The 19,354-nt window shown below is 33.2% G+C and overlaps 2 protein-coding genes across 11 annotated transcripts in view; both read left to right on the top strand.

Moving 5' to 3' along the window:
- nmo (serine/threonine-protein kinase nemo) overlaps positions 1-19,354 on the top strand; it is a 194,354-nt gene that overhangs the window by 117,788 nt on the left and 57,212 nt on the right. The gene's annotated exons all lie outside the window — the stretch shown is intronic.
- Sarm (sterile alpha and armadillo motif) overlaps positions 1-19,354 on the top strand; it is an 85,902-nt gene that overhangs the window by 44,751 nt on the left and 21,797 nt on the right. For 4 of the 10 annotated variants that reach the window (XM_066390719.1, XM_066390718.1, XM_066390722.1 and 1 more), the window contains exon 2: positions 13,183-13,284. In XM_066390719.1, coding sequence (XP_066246816.1) covers positions 13,183-13,284 — 102 coding nt within the window. Of the gene's footprint in view, positions 1-3,192; positions 3,468-13,182; positions 13,285-18,275; positions 18,441-19,354 lie in introns of those variants that run through there. The other 6 variants (XR_010752171.1, XM_066390723.1, XM_066390717.1 and 3 more) reach the window with 4 other exon arrangements.

The raw sequence follows: 19,354 nt of genomic DNA, 5'->3' as shown, positions 1-19,354 counted from the left end.
TAAATAATAAATGCTGCTTTAGTTTTGTTTAAGTTTTGTCTTCGTGTTGAGTCCACGTGTTCGGAAACTTCTCCGGTACCATTGCGGTTACCTCCGATAACTGTGCGAAACATATTTGAAAGGAATGCAGTACACAGACAGTTGAAAGCTTAAAATAACCGGGAGCAAAAGTGAAATAGGGTCAAAGACCGTTAAATGGAACATCCGGACTTTTAAAGTACTTTGGCGCCAGTCCGGTTTCGCAGACCGCAACCTGCCCTAGAGAAGTCTAGATAACTATTCTCTTTCTAGGCAGCCAGGGGTCACACATACGTCAGGGTTTATTGGCAATCGCAAAGAAGCATATACCATAGAATGTTTGGAAACAGATGCCATATTTTATATTTTACGAATGGTTCTACAAAGTATTTAAAACTATTAAAAATGTTTAATGGCGTTTTAGTTTAATTTCGACGCTCTTAACATCATCGCAAATTATGGTCATATAATGAAATCCTCGTGGAGGCAGTTAAAATACCTATAGGTGACCCTAGTCGGGGATCTGCAGCTAATTGGTACAAGAGTCGCAAAGGAGTTGAAAATTAAAGTGGTTCGATGAAATTCCTTTAGAGATAGATAAATATGACCTGGAGTCCAAGTTACTCATTATCGGGATAGCAAATGCCTAAAAGTGAACCCCAATAAGGACAGAAGAGTTACTCGATGTCCCAGACACTTGTTTACAAGTGACCCTCATCTGGGGGCAATCAAATTCAAGGCAAGAGGGCTTACGTATTTCCCAATTCATCTAAAGTCTCAAAAGGTTCAACATTGTGGTCATTAAATGAAATCTTCTGAAATACAGGGGGCTAAACTAATTAGAGACAACTTAACTAGGAAGATCGTGGAAGCACTTGAATGTGCTAGAGGCAACATCTAATCGAAAAAGTTTAAAATTGTGATATTTGACTGAAATCCCAGTAGTAAGAAGTACTGAATTCGAGAAAGTCATGGAAGACAATCTTTTTGCTAACTTTTCGTACTGAACAAGGATTGGAAGAATGAGGAATATTCATGAATCATTCTCTTGTTGTGCTAATTTAGTGGGCTTCTAGGAGGAGGTTTTCACGATTCTATAATATAATCAAAGGTCTCCTCCTACATCTTATTGACATCAATGATCAAATTTCAAATCAATTAATTCAAATTTTTGAATGATGAAAGAACCAGAATTGCGAACCGCCGATATTTTAATTCCTATGAAGTAAAATCTAATGATTTCCTGGCACCTGCTTGGTCATATGTTTATTGACCAACTCTTAATCAAATATTTATCGTCGACAAATAAATCAATAGCATTCCACGGGGCTTGCGACATGACAACTTTATTTAATACGCCATTCCTTGATTGATTACCTACAGATAAACGTTATAATTGACCCTCAATTAGTATTTGATCTGATTAATTGCTTATTCGGATTTTGTAGCAAAATGGTAAATGGTAGTTTCCCACGATGGAAGCGTGCGGTAACCACGAAGAACTCAGTGACCGTATCGTTTTGAAATTCAACAATATAGGGTGTTATTTAAGTGTGTCGTAAACTTAAAAAGGGTGATTCTGAGACGAAAACTTTATAAAAACATAAGTCCGGTAATGTTTCGTTTTCAAGATACAGAATGTCAAATTAGCTTTAAAAAATCGTTTTTTCGTAAAATCTTAATAATCCTTTACTCGATTTTGTTGAGATTTAGCAGTGTTTTTTATGGTTATTATTGTTATTTATGAGCAAGTAACTTTGTTAAACTTTTATATTTTTTTTGCATCAAGTACAGTTATGGCCACCTAGATCACTGGATTTAAATTCGTTAGATTTTTTCCTTTGAGGGTGTGTAAAGTCCTTCGTTTATAGAACTCCGATCAAGGTTAAAGAAGAAAGAATGAATCTAACGGACACGGGATTAATATAATCACTTAAGATATACCCCGGAAATATTTCAATGTGTTGGGCAATCGATGTTAAGACGAGCTAATCCTGGCATTGAAGTTGAAGGGAGATATTTTCAGCAACTATTGTAAGTTTCGTGTTACTTATTGTTAAACGTTTTTTACTAAAAAAAAATTGTGTAAAGTTTGTTTAAGTGTAGTTATAATAAAGCGTTTTTCTGTTTGATTTTTCTTCAATTTCTGGCGTTACCCCTATGTACATCTCAAAGGGACAAATAGTCTAAAAGCTTCCTTTGTACTATATTAAAAACTGTCACCAAGTTTCAACGTCATATCAATTTGTATGTTTTAGCTATTTAGGAGAATTTTTTTAATATGAAAGGATTTTTTTTTAATTTGACACCCCGTATCTTGAAAACTATGTTTATATAAACTTTTCCCTGTAAAATCACTTGAAGAATTACCCCTTGAAGTTTGGCCATGTACTTAAATAACACTCTGTATATCGATTGTAGGACTGATCAAAAGAATAAACCTGTTAAACTTAGTCAAACTCTGTCAACGAAAATAAATAATGTGTGGGAGGATCGCAAATAATTTCTAATTGTCAGCAAAGAATAATTTCCGTTTCAGTTGTGCGAAGTTTTCTCGGTAAGCAGACGAGTCAAGGACAAATTTTAGATTTCTTGATCAATGGGAATGACTCGAGAAGTGAATAATGTATGATCATTACTAATGACAGTGAGAAAGAGCTATGAAAATTTATTACTTGGGAGGTTTGGAAGCGAGAGACTCTCAGGCAAAACAGCAACGAAACCTTCAGTCCAATCCATTCAATTTCTATACCAAACTTTCAAATTAAAAATTAGTTCCTCTAATTTATATTCTGAGTACTTTACTGTGGATTTTGAAAAATTATGGGACGCCAGCTAACAAAATTTTAATAGTAATTGTTATTTTTAATATTTTGTAAGTGTTATTATTATTTGCCTTGAAACTTTCTCGAGATGTCCAAGTAGATATCTGGAGACATCCGATAAAATTTGACATGATTGAATTATCATTTTTCGAGTGGACAAGAATAATTGTTGAACGTAACAATATCCAGCAAAAAACCAACAATGTAACAACCAAATTTACAAAGATTGAATTTGTCTTATCACTGAATAAGCTTTGTTGAGCCGAGATAAGAAGATAACACCCACCTTTCTTGAATTTCGCAGGTATAACAAAGCATTCCTCAAACGCGACGAGTAATTCAGTCAACGTCGGACCGTTAACGAACATTCGTCGATATACTATAAAGCTTTCGTGTAGCAGTGTTTTTCAAATACGTATATATACCAATTAGTGCGGAATACTTTAAATCGAATTATAATATTTGTGTTTGCTACTTAATATGAATTGGATTCAATGACAATTGGGTGCTTTAAATATGTGGCCGGAGAAGAATTGGACATGGAGGAAGAGAAACGAGCTACCGCAGAGGGAAGACTTTTTAAAGCGAAGAAGTTTGTTTGATACATCGCCAACGCTGCCGACGGTTGGTGAATACTATAAAATATTACATTCGAAATTATGGGCAAATATGATAGATTTATGCTCGGAAAACAATTATATAAAAACTGTTACTCATACATGTAATTTGCAGTATCAGTTTTATGGCTCATTGTTATCTAGAAGAGTTCTTTCATACTGCGAGTATTTGGGTATTAAAATGTAATATGTAACCAAGGGAATAGGTTCTTCTTCTCAACACTATTGTCGATTTTAATTTTCTGCCCAAATTTTCTCTAAAAAATGAATTACCTACATAAATTACGTCCTGTAAAGCAGTTTAAAATTGAGATTAACGTAGCATTATTAGGAAGTACAGTATTGGCTAAAATACTCGGAATTTATAGTTCGCATGAATTAAAAATGTTATAAATATCAACAAGTTTTTTATTGTAGTTTTACTCTTAATAAAGATGCACTTTAACTTTAACAAAATATTGTAAAAAAATACTTCTTACAAAACTTTATGTTTATAGAAAAAAATTCAATAATAACTGGACAAAATCGTTGGAACCGAATTAATTTAATAGAAAATCTCATTGTTAAAAATAAGAATTAAAAATGCTTTAATATTCGGTGTGATATCCCTTTGTCTTGGCCACTTCAGCCATTCTCCTAGGCATTGATTTTATTAATTCTTCAATTAGCCGCCGATCAACTTGATGCCAGACTTGTGTGAACCTTTCAAACAGTTCGTTTCCATTTTTAAATGGGCTTCCTGTTCGGATCATACGATCAAGAGGGGCCCATAAATTCTCGATTGGATTTAAATCCGGACCTCATGGTACACACTCGTTCTTGCTCTAACTACTCTTTCACTAGTTTTACAGAAAGCTTAGGATCATTATCGTGTTGGAAAATAAAGTTGACTGACAATGATTCAAATGAATGGAATTCCATTATATGTGTCAATATATCCCAATACATGAATCTATCAATTTTTCTAACAATACGATGAGTGGGGCTTATACCACAACAAGAAAAACATCCTCATAGTAACACACTTCCTCCAGCATGCTTAACGGCAGTTTTCATATATTTTTATTTAGTCTTTGGTCCTTTGGACGCCTTACATCGGCTGTAACGTCACTGGAAATAAGGTTATATTTGGGTTCATCACTAAAAAGAACTTTTTTCCATTCTTCCATTGTCCAGTGTATATAATCGAGTGCAAATTGTAACCGTGCTTTGATGTTTTTCTTTCTTAATATTGTTATTATGCTGGATGGTAGGATCTTAGACCACCTTCTAACAGCCTTCTTCTGACAGTTCTCGATGATGTTTCTGAATGTCCATCTATCTGTATTTTTTGTAACATATTTAATGATGAGAAAAACGGATCATTGTGGGCAATGCTGATAAATTTTTTATCCATTCGTCTAGATGTCTTTTTAGGCCCACCTGTACCTTTTCCCGGGATGACATAATATCGCACAATTTAAACTGTTTAATAATATGCGATACAGTACTTTTTAGAATATTTAATCTAATAGAAATGTCTTTTTGCAATATTTCTTGCTTATAAAATTGAACAATTCTGCTTCTCAAATCGAGTGAATATGATTTGCCTTTTGCCATTTATGAAAAATAGGTAGTGGTGCACATATTAAGAAGTTAAAACGAAATGGCCTAGAAAATAATAAATAGATGTAAAAAACTGCCTTTAAATTATAACAAAAATAAGTTCCATGCATTTTGTTCACAGAAAGGATGATTATTATTTTTTTCTATAAAAGAATGTGAACAACAAAATGTTAATATTATATATTTTTGTCAACCGTGGGCATTTTTGCTTTAATGAGTTTGTTTATATTAGAACAGGACTATCAAGATAAAGGCACAATATTCATAAGTTCCAAGTATTTTGACCAACGCTCTACATACATGAATTCAAATTTACTCAATACAAGAAAATTCTGAATGTTCAAGGTTTTCATCGTCAACTCAAAACTTTATGTAACTCTAATTTCGGATTGTCCTAAGTATGGAATCTACACCAAGATATCTTGAGTGCTACATAAATTTTAAAGAAATCTGAAGAAGTTAGTCACAAGAAATTAATCGACTCAAAAACTATATAATAAATGCGTAAAAGAGATTTACGTATATAAATTCTTTCAGCTTACGAGATTTCATGTTAAAATTGTGTTTTTGAAGGTGTCTCAGAGAGAAGTTCTTTATCAATATTTCCAAGGCTCTTGACCTTTTGAGGGTTTCAAAAATAGGAATCAGAAGAAAAATCTGGGAATAATTCTAAAGCAATTTAAATAATATTATATATCACTGGATGATAATAGAACGTGCAGAATTTTCAATGAGTACTATAACGACAGTTGAGAATTCTTTACAGGTTGAAATTTAGGAATTAGAGAATTACTTTAAAGTACGTTAGCCGCGTTATCACTCTCCAGCGATTGATGATTCAGTGTAATCAGTGCGTAGATAAATTGTATACATTTCGTTTATATGCGGAAATTGTTGGTATTTGAGATAAAGAAAAGTTATACATATCTAAAAATCTCAAAAACGACATCGGTCGGGTAATATAGATTAATTACATATTTTTTTCTGTAGCATCGGTCTCTGGAGACTTATACACTACCCGTTACGTACACTAAACTGAACCAACCCGAAAACAGAAAATTTGCAGACCTATTTGTACATGCGGTTGTGGCCCTGTCCAAATTAGTATTTCGTTTGCCGTGTGATTCCCTGTATGCTCGTTAGACGAAATATTCACGTTTGTATGAAGCTTAAGTCTTTTTGGTTTTCTGTTCTTTTTGATCTCGAGTTTTCCAAATGGAAGGACTGTTTATAAAATTTTAGGAATAGTAGTTTGATACGATTCGAAGTAACATAGGAAAATAGAGAGCACGCGCAACTTGAAAATAAAATCTGGATAGGTAGATTGAAGAAATTTGGTGCTCTGATACCTTAAGTAAGCGCATTGGTAGATGTACTGGTTAGATTTTAAATAGCTTTATACGAGTATGATCATAAAATAACTTAACGATGAAAAATTTATTGGTGTATTAATACCAATTACTTAAGGTTATACATATTATGTATAAATTTTACACTTCAAAATTATTGAGTTTGAGAATAATATTTTCTTTTCATTTTTTTTCTTTTTTCTCTTTCTGTTTTGTTTGTTTTCTTAAAGTTTTGAAAAAATCTACTTCTATGAATATATATTTTCAGAACAGACAGCACAATGCACGAACTAAACTCCACTATTAACGATAATCATTATATCAATAAATTATATTATTATGTATTCTATAATCCTTAATCGTGATCGAGAATCTACTATTGATTTCAATGCCATTGTATTCCGAAAATAGAAGTTTTAATTACCATATATGCAATTTCTTTCAGATAAGATACTAAATATCCTCACACAGCAAAAACATTATTTTATCTTACATTTTTTCCTGGCCATCACACGAACGCAAACTTCGACGAAATGTTGAAACGCATCAAACACATGTCCAAAAATTTCATTGAACCTGATTTTAATTTGATGCTAAAATTATCAGGAGCTTCATCCTCCATGACACGATCAGTTTATTTTAAATCGCACTTTGAATAATTATCTCCTCTCATCTTTGGTCTACATCGCACCAGACTCTACAGCTATACAGGGTTTCCGAAAATTAGTTGACCAAAAAAGGATGATGGATTATATGGTCGAAAATAAGAAAAAAATGCTTATAAATATATGCCCAAAAATACCTTCTAGAGGAGTTACAGCTCTTTAAAGGACCTATAGCAAAGTTTTTTTTGCAACAACAGCAAAATGGTAGCAGTGAAAATAACCAAATTAGGAGTATTATAACAACTTGACATGTTGAAGAAGCTGATATGTCCTGTTTTGTAAAGTGTCAAACAGAGGCGTGCATTTTGATGAGGGGGTTAAAGGAGATTTTACTGTAACTTTTTTGGACACCATTTTTTCAATAGCATAAAGAGAAATCACGAAATTTCAAACTACTTTTCGTAAAAAAGAGCTATTGGTTAACATCTCTAGAGTGCACCGTTTTCAAGTTAATGCGATTTGAAAATTTCGTGTCTAATTTGATACCTAATCATTATGGTTTAAAATATCGATACATGAAATGTATCGACATTTTAAACGTTGAGTTCAACTATGTATTCAAGAAAATGGAAATATTTTTGATCATTTATTAAAGTAATTGATAATATTGGTGATAGTAAAATAGTGCCCAAAAAAGCTACAGTAAAATCTTCCCCAAACCCCCCCCGCCAAAATGCACGCCTCTCCTTGACATTTTTCAAAACGGGATATACATATCAGTTTCTTCAACATATCAAGTTACCATAACACTTCAAATTTGGTGATTTTAACTGCTACCGGTTTGGCGTTATTGCAACCGTTGCTATAGCTCTTTTAAAGAGCTGTAGCTCCTCTGGAAAGTATTTTTGAGTAAATGTTTATAACATTTTTTCTCATTTTCGATCATATAATCCACCATTTATTTTTGGTACACTAATTTCCCGACACCCTGTATAAAAATCAGCCAAGTTAATTCTTCGCTGATTTCTAAAAAATCTCTTTGAAAGCACGAGGTCATTAGTTCTCATTCAAAATTGTCTTTTGTTGAAATGTTTCATCGATAGTTGTAAGACGTGGATTCAGACGAAGGTATTGATCTCAATAATTGCTTATTCAAAGTTGAGGTTTTTGAACTCATTGGTTCAGTAGAATTAAAATTTGTTAATTTGTAAAGTAACCATTTCGGTTATATTACTCAAGAGAGACCATTGAAAACTTTGTGGGTTCAAGATGTGGAAAACGACCTTCAGGCCACATGAAATCCCATTAATTAATTATGCCGGAATTTGTTATATTATATTTCGGATTTGTATGAGTTATCACTTTGTGTTTGATAAAATGTATTAGCCTTCCGAGTACAGAGAATTTTATTATTAGCATTCGCTAGATGGGATATAATTATAATCATCATTTTATTGAAAAGATTAATTGTACACATATTACAACATACATTGTTGAAGGTTTGCGGCGTAAATTCCATTACACTAATATATTAGATAGTTTTACTTTACGCCTCCCTATGTTGGTAAATAATATAAATAACAAAGGAGGTATTGTTTGCCATCATATTGATGTTTAATCCTTCCTTCCATGTAGTGTTGCAATATCCGTTTAAATATTCTTTGTGCCCAATGGATTATTATCAGTCAAAGTTCGAGACTATCGGTTTAAGAGACAGATAAAATTCACTAAGGGAGCGGTCTGTGTTTGTTGATGATATGATTAGCGGTCGATCACCGTACATGAACATACACAAAACCATGAACCTTAGAACCCGGACCCACGGTCATCAGCGTTTTCCTGTACTTAAGCTCATTTTATCTCTATACGATTATTATCAAATTACTTACCTTTATTAGCCAAGGAGAGAAAAACATTTATTTAACTATCTTAAAATTCTTAAAAATGGTTATACGGAAATCGAGTTGAAAAGAGTTTTTAAGATATAATTCAAACTAAAAACTTTTTCAATTCGAAACGGAAATGTAGTAAAAAATTTGAGCAATCACTTTCATGTCGATAGGTTTCTTTTCTATTTCTCGATTATTCAGTGTTCTACTTTTTCCAATTTAAAACCTATTATGAAAGCCAGCCAAGAGAAAGAGGAAATGCCATCCTGGAAATAGTACTCGTGTCTTTAAAATTTTAAAATTTATTTTTTACCTTAAAATCTACCTAAATAAGGCATGGAGAAATGTTCTTGCCTTAAAAGATTTTTCCTCTGTCCCCGATTTAGATAATTTTCTACCTTTTGTAACTTGAAATTTACCACAACAATGTATGAAAAGGACGATTCAAGCCCCTGGATCTGCTTCTATTGTTGTAATTTTAAGAATATTCTTTACATTTTTTTTTTCTTGTAGACTTTAAAATGTGCTGAAGTAAAGAAAAACAAAATCATACTCAGATAATTGTTCCTCTGTGCTATACATTCTCTATACGTCTCTCTTAAAAAGAAGATTGGATAGTTCTTTTTTATTTAAAAAAGATATAATTGAGTTATTAACTTCCAGAAATCATTGGAGTCCTCCTGGGATGATTTTCTTTTCTTGACTTCACACATTAGCTACCTTTGATTTCTTTTCATGGAAAACACGGTATCTGACGGTTTTTTCATGAAATTGAAACTCAATATTTCTAAACCAATCCTGTGGAGTCTAATTCTTTTCAAATAAACTACCTTGCTATTAGGCCGGAATTACAGAAGCTTGACTTGCCTAAGTAATCCAAGAGACATTTCATATTACCCTAGATATTACTAATTGGATGTTCTGCACTTATTCTAAGTTTTTTCTTTTACAATTACTGTAGTGATTATTCAACCCTCGATCTAACTTTCGTTGTGTTTCGATTGAAAATATGTATTCCCCTTTTTTTTACATTTTTTCAATTCTTGACAAATTTCTGCATTTCATACATTTACCCACTCTCTATACATCTTTAGTTTTCCTTGTATTATTTTGCGAGGTTTGATATACTCATTTGGTCAGTTTCACAGCAAATTCTGAACATGTTAAATTGTTTTCATTATTTTTTATATACTACAACTTCGAAGTGTTTCCTTGGATAAAAGAACAAATTTTGCATCCAATATTCATTGACGTATTACTGAATTGCTACTCCATCCTAAATTTTTCGAAAATCTTCCATTTTCGATTTGAAGACACTAGGAATCTATATTCAAACCGGTATTATAAAAATTTTCATTAAAAAAGAAAATTTTCAACTGGAAGACATGTCCAGATACAATTTACAAGGGAGTTTAACCATCCTTTAAGAGCACATGGATTACTGATGGTCAGATTGAAAGTAAAATCTGGACAAAAATACATACCGAGTGTCCAGCCAAACCCTGGACATAGGAAATTAACGTGGGAAATCGGTTTTTATTTTTTTGCGCCCGCACGGATTAACCAATTAAAGAACTTTTACATGGAGGTCGTAGTACTCAAGACCGGCCATCATTCCGTAATTTTTTTAATCTTCTAATTAGAGCTGTTTTGACTCAAAACGTTTTTTTTTTAATTTTAATTATGTCTAGTTAGTGAAATAGAAGAAATAGGTTAGGTCTTTGTGTTATCATCATAGGTTAATAAGAAACTTTTTTACTTACTGCGAGTACATCAAAGCAGATCCCACGATAATTATCTTCAGGTTTTCCGTTGATTTTTCACAAAATTAACTCATAAATAAATTAAAAATTACTTGGAAATTAACAAAAAGAGAAAATTCATTTGACATGGAGTTTTTACGGTTATGTAGTTGGCGACTTTGTGTTTGTTTAGTTCCGACCTTGACTCTGACCAATCGTGGCCTCGGATGATTACGCGGGACATTCAAATTTTTGAAATTTGAATGCTTTTTGAGCCAAAACGGTTCTAATTAGAAGATTGAAAAAATTGCAGAATGATGGTCGATCTTGAGTACTATATAAATGATCTCCATGTAAAAGTTTCTCAATTGGTTAATCCGTGCAGGTGCAAAAAATAAAAACCGATTTCCCATGTTAATTTCCTATGTCCAGGGTTCGCCTGGACACCCGGTATAAAAAGACAATGGCAAATAATGACAATAAAAGTAAAGAAACATCACATAACGTCTCGTATTTACCAAGATGCATACTCCTACAGCTTATCAAGCAATACCAAAGCGAGATAAGTTACGTCGAAAATAGATGTAATGCATGTAAATTATAAAATGTAGCGACGACGCAGCTTTAACGAAACGATAATAATTTGCGATAAGATTAATTACTCAAGCACAAGTATGACTGAGTTTGGTACCAGAAGAAATAAATTCAAGTTGTGTTAACCTTCCGCTTATTGTTAGTTTATAAATAATAGTTCAATAGCGAATTTTGTATGTTTGAATTAAATGAGTGTGAATCGGTTATTTTTGCTGTAAAAACTGTGAAAAATATGTGTTTTCTCTGGCTGTCAAGAAAATAATCGTCAAAGGAACAGAACTTTATCACGGGCAAGGTAAAGGTAATTCGCTGATATTGAAACGAAATGGTGATAGGTAGTAATATCTATCTCTGCTTTCTCCAATAAATGTCTTGTGCTTCTGTCTCCCTTGATATACAGGGTATTTCAAATTCGGCCCTCACCGTTGGGATCTCGGAAACTAGAGGAGGTACGAAAAGTTTAAATGGGAATAAAATTGCATAATTTAGCGCTTGATCAAAAGCCGTTTTCAACATTTGAATTTTCCGCGTACTTCCGACTATATCTGAAAAAAACAAAAATTAGAGATTTCGTTTCTATATATTTTTTAGCATTATTTAATAAGGAAGTTCAAAATCACAAGCATATTTTCATTACTAGCTTTTCTCAGATGTTGTTTTCAAATTTGCCATCCGACGTTTCGTCTTTCGGCTACCATCATTAACTGTATTTTTCCTTATGGGCGCCACATTGTAGTTTTCGACAGAAAAATCGACATGTTGATAGTTTCATTGTAGCGATTATCACTTTCTGTAATGGAAATAGTCTGTACGCTGAAATATACCTACGAACGTACCTACAAAGCTATTAATTAACAGTCATTTAATAAGAAAGCAAAAGAGCAAAAAAAAAATTTTATATTGAATTTTAAGTTATGACTTTGAATCATAAAATGTATAAAAAACATACAAAATCTTAATTCTAATTGCGAAGCAAAGACAGAAATTGTCCACCCTGGACTAAAATACAGGCACGTGAAGATAATATTATTTGCTTGATAATTCAAAGGATAAAAAAATGACTAAATCTTTGTTTTTTTTTAATTAAAATATTAATTTAGTTTTTTTGAGGATTAAGAATTACTTTTGCTCGTAATGGCGATGTAATGTCTTGAAACTGCTGTAATGTCCTGTAATATGTATACACAGAAATGAAAGAATTGTGATCCTCAACGGTATATTTTGATAAAGAGATTTTTGATAATTTCGTCTTAAGTCATAGAGTGAAAAATTATAAAAATATTAAAAATCGAACTAATTTGTTTGTAGGCTTAACTTAGTATTTTAAATGCAAAGTTATTGATAAGACAAATAACGTTTCGCGTAACAAAATTATTCTTATTTAGATTATAATGTATTATTGACTTTTTGGTACGATAACCATCTTTTTTAAATTATTGATTTATTCAGTTAGGAATGTGTGATTTGTTAGTCATAATTTGTCGCTGTTATTTAAGACATTTCGGTCAGCATCAACAAAATAATAATTGGAGCACACTAATGCACCAATTAACACACGCAAATTCTTTACAATAACAGATTTGATCAGTATTTTTCGATGAGTATTTTTCCTTTCCATCATAAAATGTTTACATTTAACATTTTTACATTTTGTTTATTGATGGCATAGTTCTGTTTCAGCGTTCAAGTTTGGTTCAGGTGTTGTAGTCTTAATTGTAGGTATGTGATGAAAATAGTAATCCCCTGATTAACATAACGTCGTAAATATTGTTTACTTGCAATGTTTAAGTTAATATTAAAGAAGAAACATGGCAGTTGATTTATAAAAGTATGTAGATGTAAATTGACGAGATGTGTAGGCTGTTGTAAATAATGTTTTAGCACTGACATGCTATACTGACATCCTTGATGATAAAATTGTTTTATTGTTCGTTCCAGATGGCTACCGACTTTCCAAATGACCATAATGCAAACGGGAACGAGCCGAATATGCTAACATTGAAGAATCCATCGAGGACGATAGTGACTACAACTTCACAGGTAATAGAATCTCAAAAAATAACTGTTGAATCAAAACTCGGTAAATAGGTTGCCTTACCGAATAAGTTAACCATTAAGAGAGAGATTCTCTACAGAATCTCAATATGGTTTAGTCATCGATTTTCTGCGAAAGATACTAAATTTTAAGCTATAAATGTCGCAGATAACAATTTCCTTGAACCTCGTTTGCAACGAATGAACGTGTTTACACTAATTGTTTTTAGAATACAGAATGTGGGCAGTAGAGTAAAGATTATGTAGGTGAGCGCATAAAGGTGCCTTTTACACTAAATTATGAAGGTGGTTAAGAGCGTGTCAGATGTGAAGTTTAAGGCAGATATTACTGTGGTTTTTATTATAAAGCCCAGATGTATTTCTCCTTACGATTCACTAACTACTTCATAATCATCAGCGGTCAGCGGCCATGGGCGGTTTAAAGAGGAAGGTTTTTTGGGCTTTTCGACGAGACTACTTTACAGTTAGTCCGATAAGGGGAAGGGACTTGGGCCAGGGTCGTTCTACAGTCGAATTTCGTCTTTTCAAAATTTTTCGATTTGAAATCTTTGGATCGTCACGGCGTCTCAGAAGAGGGAACGCTCATATGTATACAGGGTGTTATTTAAGTACGCGACCAAACTTCAGGGGGTGATTCTGTGAGGGGTTTAGGTAGGAGAATTTTTTTAATATGTAAAGATTTAAAAAACACTGAAACCCTATATCTTGAAAACGAAGCATTATCGGACATCTGTTTATATAAACTTTTCATCTTAGAATCACCCTAGGAATCATTTCTTGAAGTTTGGCCACGTACTTAAATAACACCCTGTATACGGGGTATCCGTTTCTGGAGTTCAACTAGGAGAATCTTGGTAACCATATTGTTATCACTTCATCAACTTTACTTCTGCAAAGTAATTATGTCATATTTGACGCTATGACGACTCTATGATTTTCGACAACCTTCATTTTTTCTTATGAATGCCATTTTAAATTTTCACATTTTTTAAAATTGATCTATTTTTCCTGACTATGATGGTGTGTCACATGTTGAAATTTGGTCTTGTAATTTGGTGGAAATATCAAAAATTTAAATTTTGCTAAGAATGCCTTGGAAATAATAAAATGTGAAACAAGTAAATACAAACAATTATAAGAGATGCTCTAAAGGTTTACCTTCCACTTCCAAACACAGCTCTACGCATCTTCTTAAATTCAGCATCGATCTTAAAACGTTTCTTTTTCCTATTTCGTTTCTTAAAGTTGTGATGATCTTCCTTCGCAGCTCATCAACATCGCTGGGTATTTTCCCATTAATAATAACCTAATGGGGGAAAGATCGGGTCTACGTGCCGACCAACCCATCTCCATTATTTGAAATGACTCTACCGGGAAATATTTCAGACAAATAATCGACCAGTCTACTACCGTTATGTGGCGGAGTACCATCTTCTTGGAACCAGAGATCATTCAAACGATTGAGGCAAATGTTGTTATCGATGTAATTCGTAAAGTAAGTCTCTAAAAAATGCAATTACCCATGTGCAGTCAAATTGTCTTCATAAATCTACGGGCCAATGATCGTATCGTCAAATAAACTAATTATACACTTAGCCCAAAACGTGCTTGCGGTTGACGTCCTTGGTATTTGTGTGGATTTTCAGGAGACGAGACATGTTCATTGTGGTTATTGAACATGCCCGAGTTAGTAAACTTGCACTCATTCGTAAATAGCACGTTGGAAAGGAAATGGAGATTTTGCTCCAACGTTCCACGATATTCTTACAAAACGTTACGTTTCGTTCGGTTTCTCCTGATTGTAAAACTTGATTGATATCAATTTTCACTGGGCGATATTTATGCTTTTTCAAGGTTCTCACTGCCTGATGTCTGATGAAATACTTTAATTTGTTAATGCCAGATGCTGTCAAATGCCTCAGTAATGTCCATAAATAAATTCTCTGATCTTCCACCGTTTAGACGTGTTGTTTATAAATTGTTCGTCAAAACACAGCGTGGCTGAGTAAGAAAATTAAAAAAAATCATTAACCTGCCATTTCTGCAAGTGTAGGGTCCGCGTGAGGCTTCTTTCTGTGGAGACCCAGGTAGGCCTGCCGCCCAATGTCATGAAAGAACATTATTTGGGACATCTTCCCTGCATTTAAGAGCTTCCTAGAAGGAGAAATCTAAAAAGGATCTAGAGATTGTAAACGGGGGTAAAAATTGACATGTTAATAGTCATTTATGCTGAAAGCAGATTACGCCCGCGGACGAAGTTTGAGGCCCAATGCGATGCAGAGGGCCTTTATTCAGTCATTCCTTCTTTCGGCCCGTGGTACGTAGAAAATTTTAAGGACTGATGATGTTTTTTAATCTTTTACATGCAAACAGAATAATATTATACCTAATTATTTGATTACAGGCTGCTAAAAAATGAACAAGCGTTATTGTTGCTTTACGGCCAGTTGCAAAGAGCGACGGGTGTTATTGTAACTTTAGGGATCTCTACTGTGAACAACAGGCCGTAAAATAAAACAATTCTCCTAAGTCGTAAATTCACTGTTTCTACCATGGAAACTAAGATGTAAATAAGCACTTTCGATGTATTTGCGTGCAAGAACTTTTTCTGTCTATATCGGGGTCCTGAAGGGTCCAAAAAATTCTCTTCCACGAAGTCGAATACCTAGAGCTCGGAGACAGAGAAAACAACCTGTGGCAAGATATCGTATAACTCTTATATTAAGCGAATCATTTAACTGAATTTTGCGTGTTTGAGGTCAGTTTGTGATCTGTTAATTACGTTTCACCCTGTAACACTCGAACGTGACAAGCAAAAAATTTTTAAAAATGTCCAAACATGTTCCACCTGTGCGGACGGGAACTTAAAAAAAGTGAAAGTGATCGGATAAAATTTGAAATTGTGCGAATTTTTGAATTTCACGTTATAAACTCTAATCGCCCCCAATTTCCGAATTCTTCAAAAAAGCTAGCAATTCCCGTAAAAGCTTTTACGAATTCTTAAAAAATGTTCTTAATAAATTTTCTTCATTTCGTCTCCCATCAAGAAAACATTTCATCCATTTTGCATATATAATTAATTCTAAACATATGCCGCATTATAGTCGATTTTAGATTAGCAACGTGTGTAGCCATATCCGTAACGCAACCTACACAGGTCTTCATTACTGATGAGAACTCGTGGAGACATGTTATGTATTGATCTTTATTTATGTAAATACCGTATACAGGGCGTTTTAGAACTGTGAGATCAAACTTCTAGAGATTATTCAGTGCAATAATAGAATACATTTGAGAATTAAAACCCATATCCGGAAATATCTCCTTAAGGCGTTACGGCCTTATGATGCTTTAAGACAGTTATGTGCAAAAATGTTTTATTGAGTTTTAATATGTTTCATTTTAATATATTTGTACAGCATAACACTACAATATTTATTCAAAATGTCGTCCTTAAACTTAAACGCACCTGTTTAAACGTCGTACGGTTTCTGAGGACTTGGCTAAAAATTTTTGATAACCGTTTTGAACGACTTCAAATATTGCAGTAATTCGTGGAATCAGGTCTTGCTCTGTTCCCAGTGGCGTTTCATAAACTAGAGACTTTACATTTCCCTTGTTACATGATATGTAAAAGAAATCTAAAGGTGTTAGATCGGGTGACTCAGGGGGTTATGGAACTGGACCACACTACTGACGGGCTTGAATAGAAAAGTGTGCAGACGCACCATCTTGTTGTAGCCACATTTGCTGTTGGGCGATTGATGGGACGTTTTGAAAAAGTTCTGGCTTGAAAATAAATAAATTAACTCAATAAAACACGTTTTTGGACTTAACTGTCTTAAGGCATCATAAGGCTATAATGCCTTAGGAAGACATTTCCGGACATGGGTTCTTATACTAGAATGTTTTCTATTGCACTTAATAATCGTTAGAAGTCTGATTCCATAGTTCTCAATCATATACGTATCATATAATAAACGTTGGTGTAAGTTTCAATACTTTATATATGACTGCCAAAAACTGTCAGAAATCTGCTGAAAGTGATCCACAAAGAAAATTAGTTTTTCCCACGCAAAATAACAATTTTTGAATTTGTTTTATATGGATTCATAACTTACATGTGTGTGTCAATGTTATCATGTTACATTGATTTCATTTTGAAAGTTTATATTAGCTTAAGTTAGGGAAATTCTTTAGGCTTTGGAGCGATTAAATAAGTTATCCAAGAATTGTCACTTTTCACAATCTTATCTCAGTACAACTTTGAAGAACAATTATAAGACTCGTATATTGTGAATTATTTTTATAGCTTTCAAACCTATAAAAAATCTTTCCCCCAACTTGTCGCAGGTTTTTTTTTAATTTAGACTTTTTCTTTCATTTTACGCAGTATCCTGATTGATGCTTAATTTAAAATTAACTAACTTAAAATCAATTTTCAAGGGTATGGGTTGTAAAAAAGAACTTTCTTTAGGTTTTCAAAATTTACAGACATATTCCAATAGCTTGATCAATTTCTCAAATTTCAACTCCCTTTGCTCTATGAAACAGAAACACAATCAAACAACTATGTGACTCATTGGCCTCCAAAATACTACTATATTTTAAAACATAAACAGATGAGTGGGCACCTTCATTCACTTCAAGCAATTTTGTGCAATTTGATTCACATCCAGACTTATATACAATAATAATAAGGAAAATGAGCACTCAAGTTTTGAAGTGTTTTCCAGAATACATAAAAGCTAATGTTTCTAAGAATGCCATTTATAGGTGACGTAATGCTGTTAGATTGCTAGTGAGTACATTTACTGGGAACATTAGTGAGTTGATACCTGGCCGATGTCCAATGGACGAAATACTCAAGAGGGTTCAAAATATAGCCCAACGGTCACACAGCCCAAAAATATCTAGATGACTGATCAGCAAAGCTTTTAAATTCTAGTTGGGATAAAATTTTCATCCAGTTCGAATCCGACCCGACGCGGCTGCTTATACCGCGAAAGTACTAACATTTTATATTTTCTTTTTCTTACATTTTTCGAGGTTTTTTCCGCTTTATTTAACCTTTCCGGTAATTATAATTCACGTGTAAAGGTGACATTCAGTGCTTTTTTGGATAACTAGTGTATTTTAAGGTAAATTTTTGGACTATGATGATTTTTAAAATTAAAATGCGCCCCTATGATACTACAGTGACAAATTTCCGATATAGGCATTTGAATTTGAATTTATTTATAGCAGTTGTTGTAGCTAAATATATCCAAAATAAATGTTTACGACACATAGAAATTCCAGAGCAGATGACAACTGACTCATACATGGCACGAGCAACATCCATTTTACGTTACTGGCATTCAGAAACCTATGAGCAGGCCAATTTTTTCTTGAACGAGACCAGTTGGTTTAGTTTTTGAGTTTTCCCATTATCCCAGGCATATTATTTACGTAGGTTTGGGCTACGGGCTTGAGAAAGCGCAGAAAAAATGTAAAACACTGAGTTAAAAGCTGTTGACTGAAATGCCAAAACAAGGAATTAAAAATAAAATTATTTGAAAATAATTTTCCCAAAAAAACTTCCTTGGAATCAACCTTCGTTTAGCTTAAATCTCCTTTTACATTCGGAGGCACGGGAATTCGATCGATTCGAACCAACGAGACCCTCATTTCAACAATGCTATGAACTTGTTAAAAGTTAACTACTCAATAATAAACTGACCTTAAGAGCTTTTAAAATGCACGATTTGAGATGAAAAATTCAAGTATCGAAAACGTTGTGAACTCCCTTCGCTTGCAGAAGACTCTATCTTTCAAGAGATTTTGAAAAAGGGTGGGGTAATAAGGGAAAATAATTTAAATTTAGAATTTTTAGAGCATTGCAACAAATATGAGATAAATGATAAAATTTCAAAATGGAAATTTGGAAACACATCTACTTTGCAGCAAAATAGTCACAAAATAATACAGGTAATTGAAGAGATTAAGCAAATAATAAGTCAATATATGATTGATTATGATATATGATCGTTCTATATGTGGACTGCGACTCATA

This window comes from Euwallacea similis, chromosome 5, assembly GCF_039881205.1.
Source record: "Euwallacea similis isolate ESF13 chromosome 5, ESF131.1, whole genome shotgun sequence".
NCBI classification, from domain to species: domain Eukaryota; kingdom Metazoa; phylum Arthropoda; class Insecta; order Coleoptera; family Curculionidae; genus Euwallacea; species Euwallacea similis.
Note: the sequence above shows the minus strand (reverse complement) of the source record. Positions and strands in the feature narration are given on the sequence as shown.